The following is a 23,231-nucleotide window of genomic DNA, read 5'->3' as shown; positions in this document are numbered from 1 at the left end:
TTGTAAAGCATGTATCAAATAAAACATTTGTATGCAGGATTTAGAGAATTTATAGAACTTATATTCATAATAAAATGAGAACACAATTTAAAAATGAGCAAAGGATGAAAACAGAAATTCTTCATAGAAGATATACAAATAGCATGGCTGATAGTACAAGAAAAGGCATTCAATATTACCAGTCATTAGGAAAATGCAATTCAAAGGTAAATGAGATACTACTGCCTAAAATCCATTAGGATAGCTATAATTAAAATACAGATGCTAACTGATAATAATACTGATAATAATACTGATAAAGATATGGAGAAATTTGGCTGGGTGCTGGTGGCACCCAAGTAAACCTACTTGGGAGGTTGAGATCTGAGGATCATAGTTCAAAGCCAGCCCAGGCAGGAAAAGTCTGTGAGACTCTTATCTCCAGAAAACCAGAAGTGTCACTGTGGCTCAAGTGGTAGAGCACTAGCCTTAAGTTGAAGAGCTCAGGGACAGGGCCCAGGCTGAGTTCAAGCTCCACAACCAACAACAACAACAACAAAAGATATGGAGAAACTAGAGTCCTAATATGCTCAGTGGTAATGTAAAAAGTTAAAACTGCTTTGGAAAACAGATTAGCACTGGGCATGATGAAGCTGAGGGGGAAGATCAAATTTAAGAGCAGTCTAGGCTACATACCAAGAACCTGATTCTTAAAATTAAAAAAATCCAGGGTGGCAGGTAATCATGGATTAAATAGAGATGTACCATATGACCTAGCAATTCAACTTCTGACAATTTCCAAGAAAACTGAATAAAATAGGTCCACACAAAAACACACACCTTTTTATAGTAGCATAAGTCAGCATAAGAGTATAAAAAGTAAAACAACCAAAATACCCATTAACTTATGACGATGTAAACAAAATGTATAACCATGTAAGGTGTTTATTCAGACATAATAAGCAATGAAGTCATACATGCTGCAATGTAAATGAACTTTGAAAATATTACTTAAGTAAAAGAAGCTACACACAAAAGGTTATATGATTCTGCTTATATCAAGTGTTCTTAATAAGTAAATGTGTAAAACCAGAAAGTGGGTTTGTACTGGCAGGGAGGTGTGGTAATGAGCATAGGGTTTTGTTTTCAGGAAACAAAAATGTTTGGGTATGACTGAAAAAGACAGTAGAGTCTTTAAATATATTAAAAGTAACTGAATCATATACTTTAAAAGGTGAATTGTGTGTGAACTTGATTTCAATAAAAGTAATAGTGACCAGTACTGATATAATCTGGAAAAGTAATGAGACTTTTTTAAAGCTTAAAAAATAAAAATATATTTTACAACAATTTAAAAAAATAAAAACATTTAAGAATCCAGGAATAAGGATTGGAAGGATTAACATATTGAAAATGGCAATACTTCCAAAGGCTATCTACAAATTCAATGCAATCCCTCTCAATATTCCAACCTCATTCTTCAATGAAATAGAAGCAACCCAAAAATTCATATGCAACAATAAAAGGCCCAGAATAGCAAAAACAATCCTTAGCAGAAAAAACAGTGCTAGAAGAGTATCAATACCAAATTTCAAATTCTACTACAAAACCATAGTAATCAAAACAGCTTGGCACTGGCACAAGAACAGACTTGAGGACCAATGGAATAGAACTGAAGACCCAGAAATGAACCCACAGACCTATAGCCACCTCATCTGTGACGAGACCTAAAAAACAAACAAACAAACAAAAACCAGAATGAAAGACAGCCTCTTCAGTAAATGGTGCTGGCAAAACTAGTTAAACACTTGCACCAGAATTAACTCCAAATGAATCAAAGACCTCAAAGTCAAAGCAGACACATTATAAGAATGAATAGGAGAAACTCTAGGGCTCCTTGGCATAGGCTGAATTTTTCTTAATAAAGACCCAGAAACACAACAAATCAAATAAAGGCTGGACAAATGGGATTGCATGAAACTGCAGTTTCTGCATGGCAAAGGACATAGCTAGCAAGATCAACAGAAAGCCCTCGGATTGGGAGATCTTCACTAGCCATACAACGGACAAGAGTCTCATATCTAAAATATACTTAGAACTCAAAAAACTAAATCCCCCAACAACAAATCCTCAAAAAAACAACAATAAATAAGTGGGCTAAAGACTTAGAAAAGTCTCTGAAGAATTAAGAATGGCCAATAGACACATGAAGAAATGCTCAACCTCCCTAGCCATAAAAGAAATGCAAATCAAAACAACATTGAGATTCCCTCACCCCACTTAGGATGGCTATAATCAAGAAATCTAATAACAACAGATGCTGGAGAGGATGTGGCCAAAAGGGAACCTTATTGCATTGTTGGTGGGAGTGTAAACTTGTTCAACCACTTTGGAAAGCAGTATGGAGATTTCCTATGACCCAGCAATCCTACTTTTAGGCATTTACCCAACCGATCACAAACAAGGCCATACTAAAGCTACCAGCACAACTATGTTTATTGCAGCATTATTTACCATAGCTAAGATATGGAACCAACCCAGATGCCCCTCAGTAGATGAATGGATCAAGAAAATTTGGTATGTTTATATAATGGAATTCTATGCCTCCATCAGAAAGAATGACATGTTAGGAAATGGAAAGACTTGGACAAAATTATATTAAATGAAGTAAGCCAGGCCCAAAGAAACATAGGTCCCATGGTTTCCCTTATTTGCAATAACTAGTATTAAGTCTAGGACAAGCAGAAAAGGTCAAAAGCTATGTACATATGACCAGATAAGATGATGTTAAGTGAAATGAACCCCAAGGGACACAAGTGGTTTTCTTTTTCTTACTATTGTTTTTATTTAATATGTACTATGTGATTTTTTTGTTTTTCTTGTATGTTCTTCCCCCATGGTAACCTGTTTTCACTCTACTTGATATTGGTGCCCTGCATCTTGTATATACATTTTTCTAATTTGGGGAGGGGAAAGGAAATACAAAATGCTGAAATAAGGATACAGTCTGACCCAGTGTAACAATGAGATGTACAAGACACTATGTTGAAAATGGACTTTACAACTTGGGATCGGGGCGGGTGGGGGGGAGGGAGAAGTTGAGGAGATGGGGAGGGAAAGGATGGTAGGGGAAAAACAATGGAGAAAGTAACAATGCTCGGTAGGATATGTACTCATTACTCATGTAATTGTAACCCCTCTGTACAATATTTTTACAATAAAAACATTTTTAAAAAAGAATGCAGGAATAAAAAACCATAAATGTGGTGCATTCCTGTAACTCAATACTCCAGAGGCTGAGACAGGAGGATCAATAAGAGTTCAAGGCTAGTGAATTTTTTGTTATTGTTGTTTTGCTGGTACTGTGGCTTGAACTTATACCACATACAAAAATTAACTCAAAATGGATACAAAGCCTATAACCATAAAACTTTCAGAATATGGGAAAATTTTTATGACAATGAACTTGACAATAATTTTCCTGGATATGACACTAAAAGCACAGACTTTGAACAAGGTTAAAAATAGACAAGTTTGATATCAAACTCAAAACCTGTATACCAAGAAACACAATCGTCAGAGTGAATTAGCTGAATTCAGAATGGGGGGAACAACACTTAAAAACATGTATCTGAGCCAGGCATTAGTGGCTCTTGCCTGTAATCCTAGCTACTTCAGGAGGCTGATATCTGAGGATCTTGGTTTGAAGTCAGGCCAGGCTGGAAAGTTTATGAGACTCTTAAATTAAACACCAAAAATGCTGAAAGTGGAGATGTGACTCAAGTGGTAGAATGCTAGCCTTCAGCAAAAAATCTCAGGGACAGCACTCACAACCCAAATGCAAGCCCCAGAAATGGCACACATACACATGTGCACACACACACACATGCACACATGCATGCACACACACATGTATCTGATAGTAAGATAATATCTATAAAATATAAAGAATGCTTGCTACTAAAAAGAAAAAAAAAAGAAAAGAAAACTTGATTGTCCTTAAAATAGATGGGGTCCAGTGCAGGTGGCTCACACATATAATCCTAACTACTCAAGAGGGTTAAGATCTGAAGGATCAAGCTCTGGAGGTCAGTTTTGCAGAAAAGTCTGCAAAATTCAATCTTCAATTAATTTTAGACTGGAGGTATGCTCAAGAGGTACAGTGCCAGCATAAGAAACCTGAGTATTGGAAGGGATGGGAAGGAGAAATGTACTCATTATCTTGCCCATGTAATTGTAACCCCTCTGTACAGTATTTTCACAATAAAAAAAAAAAAAAAAAGAAACCTGAGTATGTATGAGATCCTGAATTCAAGCCCCAGGACTAGTACATGTACACATACACACACACACACAAGTGCACACAATTCTAACAGACTACTTTCAAAAGCTATACTCTCTAAAGGAAGAAAATCTGGCAGAAATGGATGCATTTTTAGAGAAATACAAGTTGCCCAAACTGAGCAAAGAAGAAGTTAACCAATTAAATAAGCCAATATCCTATAACGAGATATAGGAAGCTATCAAAAGTCTTCCAACAAAAAAAAGCCCAGGACCAGATGGATTCACAGCAGAATTCTATAAGACCTTTAAACAAGAACTAATACCCATACTCCTCAAGCTCTTCAGAGAAACAGAGAAGGAGGGAGCTATCCCAAACTCATTCTACGAAGCCAATTATCACACTCATCCCCAAACCAGGCAAAGACCCAACCAAAAAGGAGAATTACAGGCCAATTTCCTTGATGAACACAGATGCAAAGATCCTTAACAAGATTCTAGCTAACAGAATCCAGAAACACATAAAAAAAATAATACACTATGACCAGGTAGGCTTCATCCCAGAGACACAGGGATGGTTTAACATACGTAAGTCAATAAATGTAATCCAACATATCAACAGAGCCAAGGTCAAGAATCACATGATTATCGCCACAGATGCAGAAAAGGCCTTTGATAAAATTCAACATTCATTCATACTAAAAGCTCTGGAGAAAATAGGAATAGAAGGAACATTTCTAAAAACAATAAAAGCCATTTATGACAGACCAATAGCCAATATTATACTTAATGGGGAAAAGCTACAACCAATTCTCCTAAAATCAGGAACAAGGCAAGGATGCCCACTGTCGCTACTCCTCTTCAATATAGTTCTGGAACCCTTAGCCAGGGCAGTAAGGCAAGAAAAAGACATTAAAGGGATCCGCATAGGGAAAGAAGAAGTTAAACTATCCCTTTTTGCAGACGACATGATACTATACCTTCACGATTCCAAAAACTCCATCCCCAAACTCTTAGAAATCATAAATCACTTCGGCAAAATAGCAGGCAGGATACAAAATAAACCCACAAAAATCAGTTGCCTTCCTGTACACTGACAATGTACAAGAAGAGAGGGAAATAAAGGGAGCAACCCCATTCACAATAACCTCCCCAAAAATAAAATATTTAGGAATTAACCTAACCAAAGATGTAAAAGAACTATTTAATGAGAACTATAAAAAGTTAAAGAAAGAAATTGCAGAAGACACTAGGAAATGGAAAGACCTCCCATGCTCCTGGATAGGCCAACTTAATATAGTAAAGATGGTAATACTTCCAAAACTAATATACAAATTCAATGCAATTCTTATTAAAATCCCAATGACGTACATCACTGAAATACAGAAAACAGTCCAAAAATTCATATGGAACAACAAAAGACCTAGAATAGCCAAAACAATTCTAGGGGATAAAGACAATATGGGAGGGCTATCCATGCCAAACTTCAAACTCTACTACAGAGCTATAATAACAAAGACAGCATGGTACTGGCACAAAAACAGACCTGAAGACCAATGGAACAGAATAGAAGATCCAGAAATAAGTCCACAGGCCGACAGCCAGCTGATATTCGACAAAGGAGCCAAAGACATACAATGGAAGAAACACAGCCTCTTCAACCACTGGTGCTGGGAAAACTGGGCAGCCACATGCAGAAAACTAAAAGTGGACCCCAGCCTATCACCATGCACCAACATCAACTCAAAATGGATTAAAGACCTTAACATTAAACCTGAATCTCTGAAACTACTGCAGGACAGAGTAGGAGAGACACTTGAGCTAATAGGCACAGGAAGGAACTTCCTGAACAGAGTCCCAGGGTCACAACAAGTTGGAGAGAGACTCGACAAATGGGACTACCTTAAAATAAAAAGCTTCTGCACAGCTAAATCTGTTGCAACTAAGCTAGAAAGACAACCAACTAACTGGGAAAAAATATTTACCAGCAATATATCAGACAAGGGGTTAACATCCTGTATATACCGGGAACTCAAGAAACTAATCCCTCCCAAACCTAACAAACCAATTACTAAATGGGCAAGGGAACTAAAGAGGGACTTCTCAAATGAAGAAATAAAAATGGCAAAGAAACACATGAGGAAATGTTCATCATCCCTGGTGGTGAAAGAAATGCAAATAAAGACAACCCTGAGATACCACCTTACCCCAGTCAGAATGTCCCACATCCACAAATCAGCCAACAACAAATGCTGGAGGGGATGTGGAGAAAGAGGAACCCTATTACACTGCTGGTGGGAATGTACACTTATACAACCACTTTGGAAAGCAGTCTGGAGGGTCCTTAGAAAGCTAAAGATTGACCTCCCTAACAACCCAGTCATACCACTTCTAGGCATCTACCCTGAACAACAGGAACCAATATACAAGGACACGTGCACCTCCATGTTTATTGCAGCACTGTTCACAATAGCTAGGATATGGAAACAACCCAGATGCCCCACCACAGATGAATGGATCCAAAAATTGTGGTATCTATACACAATGGAATATTATGCAGCCATTAGAAATGACAAAATAATGGCATTTGCAGGGAAATGGATGGAGCTAGAAGGAATCATGTTGAGCGAGGTAAGCCAAGAACAAAGAGACAAACAGTACATGGTCCCCCTGATAAGTGGATGCTAAATCCAAAATGTTAGGTGATACGAAAAAACTAACAGGACTTAAGTAACAAAGAACTCCCACTCATCTGGTTGAACCACTACTAAATATCCCCATGCTGCTGATCACATATATGGTATATAACATGTGAACACTGTTATATGTTACGGACTGTGATAGACAATTTGCTCCAGGAAAGTTAGAATGAACTTGTAACTTTAAATGAGCATCATTACTCCACAATACTGTGAAATTCCGGAAATTATGTAATCACTTAATCACAATAAAAAAAAAAAAAAAGAACCTCGGGGAAGGGAGGGAGGGAGGGGATGGTAGGGGGAAAACAATGGAGGGGGTAACAATGTTCAAGAGGAAGTGTACTCATTACCTCACTCATGTAACTGTAACCCTCTGTATAGTATCTTTACAATAAAAAAAAGCAGATTAGTGGTTAGCAGAGGCTGACATAAGAAGAAAAAGTTAAGGGTACAGATTTCTAAGACAAAAATGTTTTAGAGACCTATTTCTCAACAATGTAAATATACTTAATATTGCTGACTCAAGAATGATTAAGATGCTGAGTGCTGGTGGCTCACACCTGTAATCCTAGCTACTCAGGAGGCTGAGATCTGAGGATCCCAGTTCAAAGCCAGCCCGGGGAAAAAAGGCTGTGAGACTCACTCAGAAAACTGGAAGCAACATTGTGGCTCAAGTGGTAGAGCGCTAGCCTTGAGTTGAAAAGCTGAGGGACAGTGCCCAGGCCCAGAGTTCAAGCCCCATGACCATCCCCTCCCCCCCCCCAAAATGGATTAAGATGAAAAATTTTATGTTTTGTAGGGTTTTTTTCACTGTAATAAATGCCTTCATAAACAGAAGGCTGAGGCAGGAGGATCATTTGAGCTCAGGATTGGAGGTCAGCTTGGCAAACAGTAAAATTGTATTAGAAAAAGTTATTTTAACCCACCCTACTCTTCCAGTGTGAAATATTTACTTAATAGAAACACCAAAATGGGGGGGGGGGAATTAGGAAAAATTATATTTAACCCAAACATATTGTGACTTCACATGAAGTAAATCTACTTAAAAAGATTCTCACACTAGCAGAGAGGAGGGAGACAAACTTAATTAGATGCTACTTACACTGAACAAAGTGACTCACAAAAGCCAGAAACAAAAGGACCAGCCAAGTGCATTTTGCAGATGCCAATTTAAAATGCACTAGGTAAAAGAAGATTACAGGCAAAATATATTTAATGGTAAATGTTACTTTACACAATTTATGGTAAAAGCTACAGTGAATAAAGAAGTAATATATGTGTATATATATATATATATATATATCTTATATATATATATATATATATATATATATATATATATATATATATATTTCCCATTTGAGTAGTTTCCATGTTGAGTACTAGTGGCTCATGCCTGTAATCGTAGCTACTCAAGAGGGTAAGATCTGAGGATCATGGTTCCAAGCCAGCCCAGGCAGGAAAATCTGTGAGACTCATCTCTAATTAATCACCAAAAAGCTGAAAGTGGAGCTGTAGCTCAAGTGGTAGAGAGCTGGCCTTGAATAAATATACATACAAAAAAGCTCAGGGACAGCACCCAGGCTCCGAGTTTAAGCACCCAGGACTAGCACACACACAGAGTATAAATATTTCCTATTACCAAAAGATGAACTAACTTTAAAATATACTTTTTTCATATATACTTAACAGATCTTTTTCCAGATCTGAAAAAAATATTTAGAAAAAATTCAATCAACAAAGATAACAGGTGCAATTCTAATGCCATACTTTACACAGAAATTCTATCTTGTGTATAAAACACACATAGAATACTTTTTCATAGTAAGCAGGAAAGAAAGCCTCTATTCTTAAGACAGAAACACAGTGGATATAGGCCCATTTTCCACTTGGTCATGTAAAGAACTAGATCAAACATTGTTTCTACCCTTATAGTAATTACATTGTACAAATTGCAAACTCATGGCTTTTCCTGAAGGTGGAGTACAGGTTGATACCTATAGCAACATAAGAGACAAGAGTTACTAAATCACCTAAATACACAATTAGACACCAGGAAAAAGGCCGGACACCATATTAAGTGGTTGAAGTGAAGTGTGCACATGTTGTGAATATGATGCCCTTAGAGGCTATAGAAATTAATGTCTATGTTCTCTTACAGGCTAACTCTCCAGAACATCAAATAAGGGAAAGAGAGAAGACTTTAAAAAAAGTATGTGTTATGTTGCAGACATGAGAAAGAAATGCAAAGTTGTGAGTTGTGAGAGGCACACAAAACTTAACTTTGACTTCAACAAAAATGGTGGAGTACAGACTTAAAGGATATGGGGGTGAGGGGACATGCTTGCCCTAGAACCTCCAAAACAACCAGGCAAAAGGCCATCAAAATCAACCTTATCAAGACTATGAAAGATAGTCAAAGCTTTATAGGAACCAACACAAAGGTTACCTAGAGAAGGTAGGAGAATTTCATAGCATTTTAACTTATCCTTGTGCCATACACAGCACAGAACATCTTAAATATAGTAGCCTGAATTTCTAATGTAGGTAAGCGCCCCCCCCCAAAGAGCAGAGTACCTTATTCCCATGAAGGTTTGTTTGAATTTTCTCTGAAGACTGATAGAATCGCTTGTCTGTGCTTCACCTAACTTGGAATTCTCTCAGGGTAAAATTGCTCTACAAAAAAATGAGTGTTCCTTGAAAACAATGAAAACCAAATGAACAAGAAACTGCTGCCTGAGGGGAAAAATAACAGTTGAGAAGTACAGCTGAAATCTTAGAGGCATAAGGATTTGAACAATTACCCAGGGAAAAAGAAAGTATGCAAAGAATAAGATCCATGTCAGAAAGACCTAGACCATAAACTTTCAAACATAGGCTGAATTTAGGTACAGTAAGAAACAGGATGTGAGGCTAAGGCAGAGCTGAAAATTCTCCAACAAAGACTAACCACCGAGAGGGAAAGAGAAGCAAAGAAACAGAGAGAGAGAGACAGAGACAGAGACAGAGACAGAGAGACAGAGAGACAGACACACAATTTGTCTACCCTAGGTCCTGTTCCAAAGCTTTATGCTCAAGATTAGTGCTCTCCTATTTGAGCCACAGCTCTGATTCCACTTTTTTAATACTGACTAGTTGGAGATAAGAGTCTCTTGCCTAGGCTGGCTTCAAACATTCTCAGCCCAGAATAATTAGGATTATAGAACTGATTTTCAAGATTATGAGAGAGATAAAGGCTGTTTCCAGCCTGGCAGCCCCAAAGTTCCCAAGCCACTGACCTCTCTACTGACGATGGAACTGAGATGGCAAGACTTAATATGTTCAAACTAAGCTTGGCCCAGTAGCTCCAGGCTGGCCCAGGCTAAGGTGAGAGGACTGTATGCTAAGAAGCTTAACATAATCTGACCAGAAAATACCAAGTGGTAAAAAGCTGCTCACCATCATTTGTCAATACAAATACAGTGAGGCACAATCACAACCCTATCAAATCCAGGGCAACACAACACCATATTCAGTCCAGTATATGGACAGACAGCACTGTCTTCCCTGCTGGTGGTTAGGAAAGAATAGCAGCTACCTTCAGAACACCTGGTGGTTCTCTGTTAAAGTACCCTAGAGTCAGTCTCTCTCTTTTACTCAGAGGAGCTGAAAACTGAGTTCTACCAAAAGCCTGCACACAGATGTATATAGCAGCTTTATTCATAGGTGCCAGAGCTTGAGTAAAACCAAGATGCTATTTCAACAGGTAACAAGTGAGGGCTTAGGCACATCTATACTGAGTGATGCCGCCAGGACTCCATTCATGACACACTGGAAGAGATCTTAATGTTATTTTACCATGTGAAGGAAGCCAGACCCTTCAGGCGGCGGCCTACTACATGATGCCACTTAAAAGATTTTCTGGAGAAGACTTTAAAACTATTAAGGGTGAACCAGGCACCAGTGGCTCACACCTGTAATCCTAGTGACTCAGGAGACTGAAATCTGGAGGGTCACAGTTTGAAGCCAGCCTAGGCAGGAGAGTCCTTGAGACACTTGTTTCCAACTACCCAGCAAAAAGCCAGAAATGGTGCTGTGGCTTAGGTGGTAGAGTGCTAGCCTTGAGCAAAATCAAAATCTCAGGAACAGTACCTAGGCACATACGTACACACACGTACACACACGTACACACACACGCACGCACGCACGCACGCACGCACTCGCGCACGCACGCACACACACGCACGCATGCACGCACCACCCCCACCCCCCCACCCCCACCCCAAAAAAAACTACACAGGTGGAGAGATGGGCCATGTTTGTGCTGATGAAGCTGCTGTGATTTTATTTTCTAATTATTAAATTACTTTAGTGTTAAAAAATATTATGAGGCATATGAAGAAACACCCCATTCATTGAGCTGAGGAGGGAATGAAGGGATGAAGAAACTGTACCTGAGGAAGCACAGATAGTGAGCTCATTACACAAAGTTTTTACTTTAATAGACTTATAGATTTGAGAGTTGTGGTCTTACTAGATAGCTCAAGTTAAGTTGCAACTACGTATCCAGGCTGGCCTCCAACTCATGTTTGGAAAATAAGCATGAGCTACCATTAGCCTTAGACAGAGACCTTAAATCAGTTGCTTTACATATGCTCAAAGAGCTAAAGGAAACCAGATGATGAACTAAACATGTGAAAAACTTACCACCAAATAGAAAATAACAATAAATATAAGTAAAAGTTATGAACCTAAAAAGTGAAAAATTCACTAGAGCATTTCAACAGCAAATTTTATCACACATGTGAATTCTATCAGTAAATTTTAGCATAGGTGAAATGAAATTATCTAGTCTAAGGAAACAAAGTGAGCAAAATGAAGACATCATCCAGTTTACCTAATAGTATATATTTTGGGAGTCCCAGAAAAAAAAATAATATGCATTTCTATACTCCCCAAATTTCATAGAAGACATGAATCTAAATAGTCTAAGATATTCAATGATGTCTTAATAGGAGATATTATCATCAAAGCATCAAGAGCTTAAGATAAATAGAGACTCTTGAAAGTAGTAAGAGCAAAAGTACTAAGATTTATAACATACAAGGAGGGATCATCAGTCATCTTAACTTCCATTTCTCATTAGAAATCATGGTGAATAAAAATAACTTATCTCCATGAGCCAGGTATGGTGGCTCAGGAGGCTGAAGTGGGACAATCATGTAAGCCTAGATGTTCGAGACAAACTTTGATAACATAGTGAGACTTCATCTAACAACAAAAACTAAATTAAAAAAATAAAAGAAACCTGTTTTCAACAAAACATTCCATTAAGAAAAAAAAAGAACAGGGGATGAGGGTAAAAACAGTACATTAAAAGCATCTATCATTTTGATTCCATAAAGGGAACAGTCAAATTAGACAGGAGAGACTATATTATATTCTGAAGAGAAAAAGAAAAAAAAAAACTATCAAGAATCACAAAGAGGTAGCAAAGTAATAGAAAAGCACAGAACAGACAACAGAGAAAAGTAGCAGCTACTTCCAAGCTCTGTCCCAAGGGGAAGGAGAATCGAAACATGCATTCACAGGTAAACCAAATGGCACTAGTAACAGACTAGAAATTCTAGTTCCAAGACAAACCGACACTTCCTAAAAGCTTTATACCCAGAAGATTTGGAAAGTCAGTGACTTCTCTGGTAAGGAAAACTGTTCTCTGGTAGATAGAGACTGTCTCTCCCTTAACCATACCATTTTGAGGGTCTACTATTTGAGATTAAGACACTCTGTGGGCTTGAAAACAAGGAATAGTCACAGTTCAAGGAGTTTTGGGAATAACAGTCTTCCATACTTGTCTAGATAAGAGGCAGTCACAAGAAGTGATTGTGGAGACAGAGGAAGTCTAATGTGGTGCCACATAAATATTCAGGCAATGGGAAATATCCAACAGCAAAAGGGTGGAGTGGGTTGGAGACCCTTCTCAGCAAGGTATGAGTCCTATCTTGAGGCTTGTAGTAGAAACAAATACTATAGTTGCATACAGAATTTGGCCTCTGGAACCTGTGTCCTAGGTTTCATGTGTTGACAACTCAAGTCAGTTCCCTCTGAATTATGTGAAAGCCACAGCTTCCCCCTCTCCCACCAGGAAAGTAAACTGTTTGACAGGGTCTGAACATACTAAGGCATGCTTTCCTGAATATAATGAAACATGCTCCTGGGAACTACATCCCATCATGTACTTGCATCTAGGTGAATGGGGGGAAAGTATGCAAAACATAAAGAAAACATCACGACTGGAAAAGGAAGTCCTTTTCTATGTGCATTACTTTAAAAAATAAATTGGTTATGGTCTCTAATGAAAAGACAGAGATAACAGAATGAATCCCAAAACATAGCCACTCGTGTCACTTTAGACTTAAAGACATGGAATTTCAAAGTAAAACCATAGAAAAAAGTAGTACCAGACAAACAGTACCCTATCCTAAAGACAAAACAATTTCAATTTAAACATGGTTATAAGAGTCAACGGAGGGGCTGGGAAGGTGGCTCAGTGGTAGAGCGCTTGCCTTGCATGCATGAGGCCCTGGGTTCGATTCCTCAGCACCACATAAGCAAAAAGAAAAAAGCCGGAAGTGGCGCTGTGGCTCTAGTGGTAGAGCATTAGCCTTGAGCTGAAGAGCTGAGGGACAGTGCCCAGGCCAGACAGAGTTCAGGCCCCACGACTGGACCAAAAAAAAAAAGTCAACGGAGGAAATTTTACTTAAAGGCCAATCCAAGAAGAGGTAACACTTATGAACATACATGCACCTGACTATAGAGCCTTACAAATGACAGAACTGAATGGAGACAGACAGTTCCACAGTAACAGCTGGCAATTTCAATACTTCCCCCTTTCTGACAGGATGTTATTATGTAACCTGTCCTCAAAGTAGGTAACCAAAGCTAATCCTGAACTCAATAACCTCCTGCCTCTGCTCCTGATTGCTCGGATTGCAAGCATGTACCATCACACTTAGCAAATATTACACTTTCAATATGGATTTTAAAAAAACTAGAAAGACCAATAAGAGCAGTAAGAACATACAAAGCTTGTCCAATTCTGATCAACTAGTCCTAAAACATATTCAGAACATATCACAAGTTACCAACCAATTTCTTTTATGAATATAGATGTAAAAGCCCTCTTCAAAATTCAAACAAACCAAATGTAGCAGCTTATGGCATGACTAATTGGGAATTTTCCCAAGAATGCAAGCATTCAACATGGTTCAACATATGCTTATCAATAAAGATATACTAAAATAATAGAAAAGGGGAGGGGAGAACCCAGCTGATCATCTCAATAGGAGCTAAAGCATTTGGCGAAACCCAAAATTCTTTCATAATAAAAATCATCAAAACAGAAAAAAAGGAATATTCTCAGCATGACACATTTCATATGAAAAATTTGGTTAACATCTATCTTGCCCACCCTTCTTTCTTGTCTCTTTCATAACGTTTTTCTCGATGGTGAAAGTTAGGTAATGTTCCTCCTGAAATCATGAAAAAAAAAATACCTGTTTTTGCCACTGTTATCATTAGATTTAACAATGATTTTGTGTGTGTTTGTGTGTTGGTACTAGAACTTAAATTCAGTGCCTGAGCACTATCCCTGAGCTTTTTTATTTAGGCTAAAGCTCTGTCACTTGAGCCACAGCTCTACTTCCACCTTTTTTTTGGTAGTTAATTGGAAACAAGAGTCTCATTTTCTTGAGGCTGTGAACCTCAATCCTCAGACCTTAACCTTTTGAGTAGCTAGGATTTACAGGCATAAGCCACCAGTGCCCAGCATGAATGAATTTTTTAAGTAGCATAGGAAACAAACAAACAAAAAAACGGTATGTTAAACCACATCAAAATTTAAAATTGCTGGGTGCCAGTGGCTCATGCCTGCAATCCTAACTACTCAGGAGGCTAAGATCTGAGAATCACTGGCAGCAAAGTCCAGGAGACTCTTATCTCCAATTAACTACCAAAACCCAAGCTGTGGCTCAACTGGTAGAGCCACCAACCTTAAAGAAAAAAAACTCAGGGACAGCAATCAGGCCCTGAGTTCTAGCCCAAATATTAGTAAACACATATGTACACGTACACATATACACATACATACACACACACACATACACACACACATATACCCACACAGCAAAGTTATCTCCCTCCCGGCTTCAACTCATCTTTTCATCCCTCAATAAGTTTATTTTTAATAAACCATGATGTAGCTTACCCCAGCTTCAATTTTTCTATCATCCCAAATTTTGATTTACTTTTAGAACTTCATATTGTATTATTTATGTTATGTTTTTGTGTGATTATAGGCACTTAAATATTTCTTCAAAGACAGGAAGAGTAGAAAAATAAACAAAAACCAGGTAATGCTGTTCAGAATAGATGTTATTCTGAACTTGAACCTCCCATGTCAAGAGTGTACTCTGTAGATAATGAAAGCCCCCTCTCATCCAGAGGGAAATTGGTAAATGAGTGTTGATGAAAAGAATGACAACTCACTGTACTACACTTTCTCACTCTTTTCCATTTAGTAAGAAATGTTATAGCGCGGAAAAGGGCAAATGGTTTTTTTTTCACCTGTATGCAGAGATTAACTATTTAGAAGTCCATAAACAAGGCAGTCAGATGCAATTTGCAGCCAGATGCAATTTGTAGCCATGTACCTGGATGTGCTTCCTTCTGGTGTGCTCAGAAGTCATTTGGGGATGACTTATGTTCAATGCTTTCTTGGTATGCTTGCAACGCTTCTCAAGGTATCTCCTCTGTTGGTTGGTGATGCTGCTATATAACTTAATTTGCCTGGGTGACAAACATACTCTTTCATGGCCAAAAGCTTGAATCAGTCTTGCAGTGTCAATGGTGGAAATGGAGCTACTCCTTTCATGCAAAGTAACCTCTCTGTCTGTTTGGGTTAATATATCTGAGTCAAGAGGAGAAGTGGTGGTAGAAAGAATGTTGGTGGTAGTATCTGTGAATAGCTCACTTTCCTCTGAAGGCCTAGAATCTGAAGAAGTGTTGCTGATATAATTTAAATAGGGTTGTTTTTTCAGAATATATTTATCAAATTTAATCTGTTCGATCTTAATCTGACTAGACTTCCCAGTTTGATGAGAAGCTACCTTGCTTTTTCTAAGATCACCTATGTTTTTATGGCCTTTTTCTAGACTTCTATAGCGCTTCTGCTTCTGAAGTTTTTTTTTCTGCTGTTTATTATTCCATTCCTTAAAGTCTCGTTCCCCTCTGCTATCATCTAGTGTACTTTCTGAGACCTGAAGAGAATGTGTGATGGGATTCTGAAGAAGTTTAGCCAGGCGATCAAGACGCTCTATTAAAGACAGTTCTTTCTTGTCACTGACATCAAGTGGTTTCTGTGGTTTCTGTTGCTTCTGTCGCTCCTGGTACTTGTTCCAAAGTTCATTCAAACTTGTAGTGGGCTGTGTTGTTAGTTCTGTGGTAACTTTATGGTCCTTTTTTGGATCATTTATTTGTCTTTTATTTTTTAGATTATCTCTGGCCTGACTTTTAGAAGCATGTGCCTCTTCATTGTCTCCCAAATTCATATTGATGCTGAGGCTCTTTCCTCTGGAGTAATCCATCTTAGTCTTGTCCACACTTTGATAAGAAAGAGGAAGACAAGTCGGCTCTCTAAGTTTGTTTGAATGATGCTGAAAGAAATCTTTCCAAGACTGCCTCATAAGAGTACTCTTTCCCAAAGACTCATGACAAAAGTCTTGATCATTTGGTAGATGCACTGGATGATGAAAGTAAAATTTGGCTGATCTGAAGACAGAATGAGTAGTATTTTCAAATTCTGAGTGACACTTGGATTCTGTAAGAAAAAAAGATTGAATAAACTTAGGACTATTTTCATTCCCTTCAGAGAACTGTTTGTTGAATTCCTTAGGTATAAGACAAAAACTGAAAAACTTACATAAAGTTTCAGAAAATTCATTCTTATCAGATACTTACTATACTTAGCAATCAGACTGGGAAGGATCAAAATATCTCGATTCTGAGTTGAACTATGCTATTATATGACAGAGCTATGTGACTTAAAGTCACATAAAGAACTTTAGTCTACAGATAAGCATAGCTGCTGATTTACTCACTACTCACTATTATACATAGTGTTATTACATGTATTCTATTTTGTTTTTTAAAAAATTCACCCTATTAATAAAACTGAAATGGTTATGGGTAACCCAATTTTCAGCTGAAAAACTAAAGACTTTATTTTCATCAGTCATTAAATGGATAAAATAAAAAATATTTTTATAAATTTTTAAAGCCTTCTAATAGTTTTACTACGAACTATCTCCATTTATTTCCTCCTCCTCCTCCCCTCCATCCTCCTCCTCCTCCTTTTTATTATTATTATTCTACAATAAATAGTCATTTGGAAATGCAGTAGTATTTTACAACCCGTTATAGTTTCAATACTTGTGCTCTCTGAAATTCATATTACAATTTAATCCCTGAGGCTATTGTAGTAAGAGATGTTGCCTTAAGTAGGTGATTAGGTTAAGATGGCTCCACCTTCTTGAGTGGGATCAATACCCTTTAAAAAGGACTTAAAGAAGCCATCTACTATGTGAGGGCATAACCTTTTTCCTTGAGACAACAAAGCACTGAGGTGTCATCTTAGAAATAGACTAGGCTCATATTAGACACCAGATCTGCCAACACCTTGAACCTGGACTCCTCAATCTCCAGAACTGTGAGAAATAATTTTTTATGACAGCAGGATTGGATGGATTAATACTAAATTAAATACACTACAGCCTACTTCATCTCCTTCGGTTCTTTGATCTATTATATTTCTCATATATTTAGGTCATCCCTCTTTACTGGACCTTTTCCAATTACAACTTTTAGTACATAATAATCTCAGAAAACCTTCATATCCTTTCAAGTATTAGCCCACTACTCTGCTTCTTTTCACAGTCAAGCTGCTAAGTAGAATACAGATTTTTTTTTAAAATCCTCTTTATCCCAATTTTCTCTTCAAATTACTCTCCTAAAAGGAGCTATACCACTAGACTAAAACTGCTCTACTAAGATCAATGAACCTCCATATGCAACTAACACTAGATTATTTTTACATATCTCAAGACTTCTAGAATCAAAATATAAAACATAGAAAAATTTTTCCTCTTCTTGAATATGATTTTTCAGGCTATATTGTTCATTTTTTTCTTCTTTATTGTTTTGGTCCAAGACCAGGACTCGAACTCAGCACCTGACATTTTCATTCACTAGCTGGCACTCTATCAACTGAGTCATACCTCCAACTCTTGTTTTTCTTTTACAAGCTGTGTCACACTATCCCCTACAGAGCTGCAATATTTTGATTCTTCATTTTTTGTGTATGGTTAAAAAAAAGTCTCTTTACAGAAGTAGCAATTATTTTACAAACTAATACATACGTCCATATAGATAACACAGCATTAAAATGCTGTTTTTAAAAAAAGGAAAAAAAATAAAAAAACCAAAAATGAACAAAAAAGCCTTTGTTTAAAGCATGAAGCTATAGCCTCATCAGAAGAAAGAAAAGAAAGAAAGAAAGAAAGAAAGAAAGAAAGAAAGAAAGAAAGAAAGAAAGGAAGGAAGGAAGGAAGGAAGGAAGGAAGGAAGGAAGGAAGGAAGGAAGGAAAAAAGAAACAAACCAGTCCTCACACATACTAGCACACACATCCCAATCCCATTACCTGAAATATCTATTTGTAAGGATTCTTTCTCTTTCGGCCTGGCTTCCTTACAAACAGTCCTTTTAATATGGATTTCCTCTTTCTGTTTAAAGGCTTTAGTTTCTGGTAGGTTCTCAATCTTCTTGTCTTGTATTTGAGCTGAGTCCTCAGCAGTGATTGTCTCATTAGAATCTAAGAGAGGAAACAACACATTAATAAAGACTGGATGGTAACAAAAATAGTAAAATGCTTCTACTATGTCAAAAGTATTGTTACTGGTATGGAAAAATAATGTGTTCAATCAAAATGTGTTTAGAAAACAATCTAAACTGGAGAACAAGTAAGTCAATCAATAAATCAATTATATGAATGGATCAGACAATTCCCATAAGAAACACGAAAGACCAATAAATACATTTTAAAAATTCAACATTGTTAGTCACCAGGAAAAAGCAAATCAAAATAGTACTGAGATTCCATAAAATAGCAATAAAATGTTGATGAGGATATGGATCAGAGGGGGAGGAATCCTTCCTTATATACTCTTGGTGGGAATGGATAATGAATGCAAATAAATAATGGATGCAAATCAATTTTTTGGAGTTGCCTTAAAAAAAAAAGTAACAGAGAACTACATGATTCTATTCCTAGATATTCACCGAAAGGAATATAAATCATACTCCAGGAACAACTCTAGTCTCAACAGGCAAACTATGGAATCAACTAGGGAGCCCATCAACACATGAACAAATAATCAAAATATGGTATATGTACACAAAGGAGTTTTATTCAGCCATAAAAAAATATGTAGCTTCGTGTGATCTCACTCTGTGACCAAGTCTAGCCAGTAGGATGTAAGTGGAATGATATATGCAAATTCTGAAAAAATCCTTAAAAATAAATATGCTTTTGTAATACTATAGCTAATAACTACCATTTGATAATGAAAGCCAAAAATGTTTGGGCAACAGAAGAAAAAGAATATTGTTCCCTGCTACACTGCCAACCTTGAAGAATGTCTGTCTGAGTTTTTACAAGAAAGATATGTTCCCGTTTCCTTCCTTCCTTCCTTCCTTCCTTCCTTCCTTCCTTCCTTCCTTCCTTCCTTCCTTCCTTCCTTCCTTCCTTCCTTCCTTCCTTCCCTCCCTCCCTCCCTCCCTCCCTCCCTCCCTCCCTCCTTGCTTCCAGCCGGATCTGGAAGCAGTCTCTGAACTCTACCACCTTGAGCCACAGTTCCACTTCTAGTTTTCTAGTGGTTAATTGGACGTAAGAGTCCCATGGACTTTCCTGACCAGGTTGGCAGGATCCTCAGATCCAGCCTCCTAAATAGCCAGGATTACTGGCTCCTGGCATGCTTCTGTTTCTTCAAGCTCGTGTTTTATTTTTGTTTTCATCTCAAAGTAATTCTAATTTAAATATACTATCATGGGAATTTTTAATCAACATATTCCTGCTAAAGTAAAATAAAGAGCTAGTTAATAGTAAATGAATTAAATTCCTATAGCTGAGGTATAAGTATCCATATCTTGTAGTATCAAATTTATTTTATCAGTAAAGAGAAAAAGTTCACTAAGCACATTTCTGACAATAAGATTAACATGTTTCATATTCAAAAGTTCTCCAGGAATATCCTGTTCAGTTACCTTCAGTGTCTTTCTGCAAATATTCATTTCCTTCAGGCCAGGCAATCTTAGTCACAACCCTTTGACTAAATATCTCTTCTTTATGTTTACCTGAGAGAATCTCCGGCACTTGAATTGGAGCCTCTGGAATAATAACATATTAGATCCCATAGAGAAGGAAAATATAATAGATACAATGTGCAATATGTCTTCACCCTCATAAAATCCCAAGCCCTTTTTAAGTTAGGAAAAATACACTTCAGCAGGATTCATTATATAAAACCATGACATGAATTGGTTAGTTTTCCATATTTTTCTAGGTATAACAAGTTATATAAAAATTTTTCTCATAGTTTGATGCAAAAGTAAAAACCAAATAAAAGATCAGGTTGTTTTTCTCAAAGTAAAAAGTAGACTTAAACACTTTCTGGCCTTAAAAAGACAATCTGTTGTCATTTATGGAGCCAATTTTGGTATTTCACTTAATCGAAGAAAACACCTCATCTAGATTTCATTTATAGAATTTTCATATAATTTTTAAAAATTTCATGTAGTTATGTTATTTTGAATTTGTCTAAAATTTTGTTTCTTATATCTTTCTTATATCTTTCTCTTTCTTCTTGGTCACACTTCATTTTTTTATCTCTATGCTTATTTCTCAACAAAGAAATCAAAAAGACAACAGAGATTACTAAAGCCAAAGAATCAGTCTAAATTTTACTTATCATGCTCTTTTCTTTTAAATTCATTGTGCTTTCCTACTCAATATGACTTCAATACTGCTAACCTATTTGATCTAAATGTATTCTGAAATATTTAGAACACTTCGCTAAATGTTAATAAAACATTTCGGGAATACCAAAGGTATAAATAACATAATAAACATGAAAGTATTAACAACTAAACTTAATAAAACATTACAGACATATGCCATCAATAATGCCATTTTCTCTACTCAAATCTTATATTGAATTTAGAGCTTATCAATCTCAAGGATTCTTATTAACTTTTATAGATTGCAATAATACTAACCAATTAATAACTGTTAATAAGGTATAATATTCAAATAAATTTCCTATAAAAGGTTCAATATCATATTCAATGCTGATGATTTAGATTTAGCCAAATCAATATGTGACTCGTGATTTTCAGTGTTATTTTACTATATTGTTATTCTACTATTTTATTACCATATCATCTCACCATATCATCAACACAAGGTTGTTTCCAAGTTTTTTACATTAAAAAGCACTACAATGTAGTCTTATAAAACTTACCATTGGTGGGGAGTCTCCACGAGGATCCCACCCCCACCCCTCACTCTCCACCGGAGCAGAGAGGCTCCATCCCGCCAAAGCCGCTCCGCACCAGGCACCAGCAGGGCACCAGGCACCAGCAGCGCAACAAAGGGACCTGTCGGCAAACCACCCGCCCTATGGATTGCAACCGCAAGGACCCGGCGGGGGGCCGCTCGGGCCCCAGAGGCACCGCGAAGAAGCTGCCTGAGCGTGGACACTTTTGACCCCACAGCTTCCACAGAGGCAGAGACAGAAAAGAATCACACAGAGCCACCACCGCCCAACCCAGCCTGCAACCATCCCAACTGAACTCGGATTGCAACAACAACTGACGACCTACACCACACAGAAACAACCAGCTCCAGGGTGAGTACCCCACAGGGGAAGTGTATCCCTCAAGGGAGACCAGAGCTGGAGGGAATCCCCAGAACCTGACCTAGACTCCCTACCCCAACACCCGGACCACAGGACCCACTAAAACTGGGAACTGTTTGAGAGCTCCACCAGCCCGTGGAGCACACTCAGCTGGCCAGGCTAGAGCAAGAGCGCCCCTGGAAGGGAGCTTAAATGCCCTAGCCAGGAACAACGCCCCTGGGTCAAGACTACCAACAGTAGAAGAAATTTGAACTGTGTCCCCCAGGCTGCATAACCTAGGTGGTATACACATCAGCACAGGCCTAAGGAGCGCGCTCCAGGCTGGGGCCGGAACCAGGCCCGGGGATCCGGCACCTGAACAACACAACCAAATCCTCCCAACTGAAGTAAAAAGCTGAGCATACGCCTCAACAGAGGGGAGAAAACCAGGAAACAACACTCCCCGGGAAGCACGCCTGTGACAACAAAAGACCTGGAGGCCCAGGACAAGAGAAGCCCAAACCCCACCAAAACTCCACCCATATACCCTAGGCTGGAAATTGGGCAACACAGGCTGCCAGCACTTGATAGTAAGCAGGAGCTCAGACTGTTAAGGCGACTCAGCAATAGAGTGATAGTCTTGGATGTATGAGGCCCTGGATCTGATTCCTCAGCATCACAAAAGCAAAAAGGGTCAGAAGTGGTGCTGTGGCTCAAATGGTAGGGTGCCAGCCTTGAGCTGAAAAGCTGAGGGACAGCACCCAAACCTAGAGTTCAAGCCCACAACCAGCCCAAAACAAACAAACAAAAACACATCAGGAGCCCATAGCAGACTCCAGTATTTGGGAGAGTGCATCCAGAGCATCTGTTCTTCACAAGAGCACCCGTAGGAGCAAACACAAGCAGTCTAGGCTGCTCAACCCTTCCAAAGGCGGGAACTGCCAGCAATCTACAGCAGAGAGCTGAGAATCCTAAGTAAGTCAGAATAGCAGCTGTAAACAGGCTCCCAACAGAACCCAGATCAGGCATAGACTCTCTCTACCAATACAGAATCAGCAACCAAGCAAAGACAGACACACCAAAACAAAATTGAAGAGCAGTCTCCTGAACCTCCATGCGAAAATCACAGAGAAAAATCACAAGGACAGCAAGCTCACCTCAAAAGCCAGCAGCCACGCAGGGGAGAGCCCCAGTGGGAGCAAAGCAGGAATGGAAGACAAAAGCTACATCCAAGGGTTGCTGGAGGCAATGACTCAAGAAATAAAGCGAGAAATTGATCAG

General features: G+C 38.2%; 1 protein-coding gene across 4 annotated transcripts in view; it reads right to left on the bottom strand.

The window, feature by feature from the left end:
* Alms1 (ALMS1 centrosome and basal body associated protein) overlaps positions 1-23,231 on the bottom strand; it is a 144,503-nt gene that overhangs the window by 26,377 nt on the left and 94,895 nt on the right. For all 4 annotated transcript variants that reach the window (XM_069988979.1, XM_069988980.1, XM_069988982.1 and 1 more), the window contains 3 exons: positions 20,320-20,442; positions 18,698-18,868; positions 15,653-16,818 (listed from right to left, as the gene is read on the bottom strand). In XM_069988979.1, coding sequence (XP_069845080.1) covers positions 15,653-16,818; positions 18,698-18,868; positions 20,320-20,442 — 1,460 coding nt within the window. The remainder of the gene's footprint in view (positions 1-15,652; positions 16,819-18,697; positions 18,869-20,319; positions 20,443-23,231) is intronic.

The sequence above is a fragment of the Dipodomys merriami genome, unplaced genomic scaffold, assembly GCF_024711535.1.
Source record: "Dipodomys merriami isolate MVZ:Mamm:240054 unplaced genomic scaffold, mDipMer1.0.p SCAF_37, whole genome shotgun sequence".
Taxonomy (NCBI): Eukaryota; Metazoa; Chordata; class Mammalia; order Rodentia; family Heteromyidae; genus Dipodomys; species Dipodomys merriami.
This window is presented reverse-complemented; position numbering and strand designations above follow the sequence as displayed.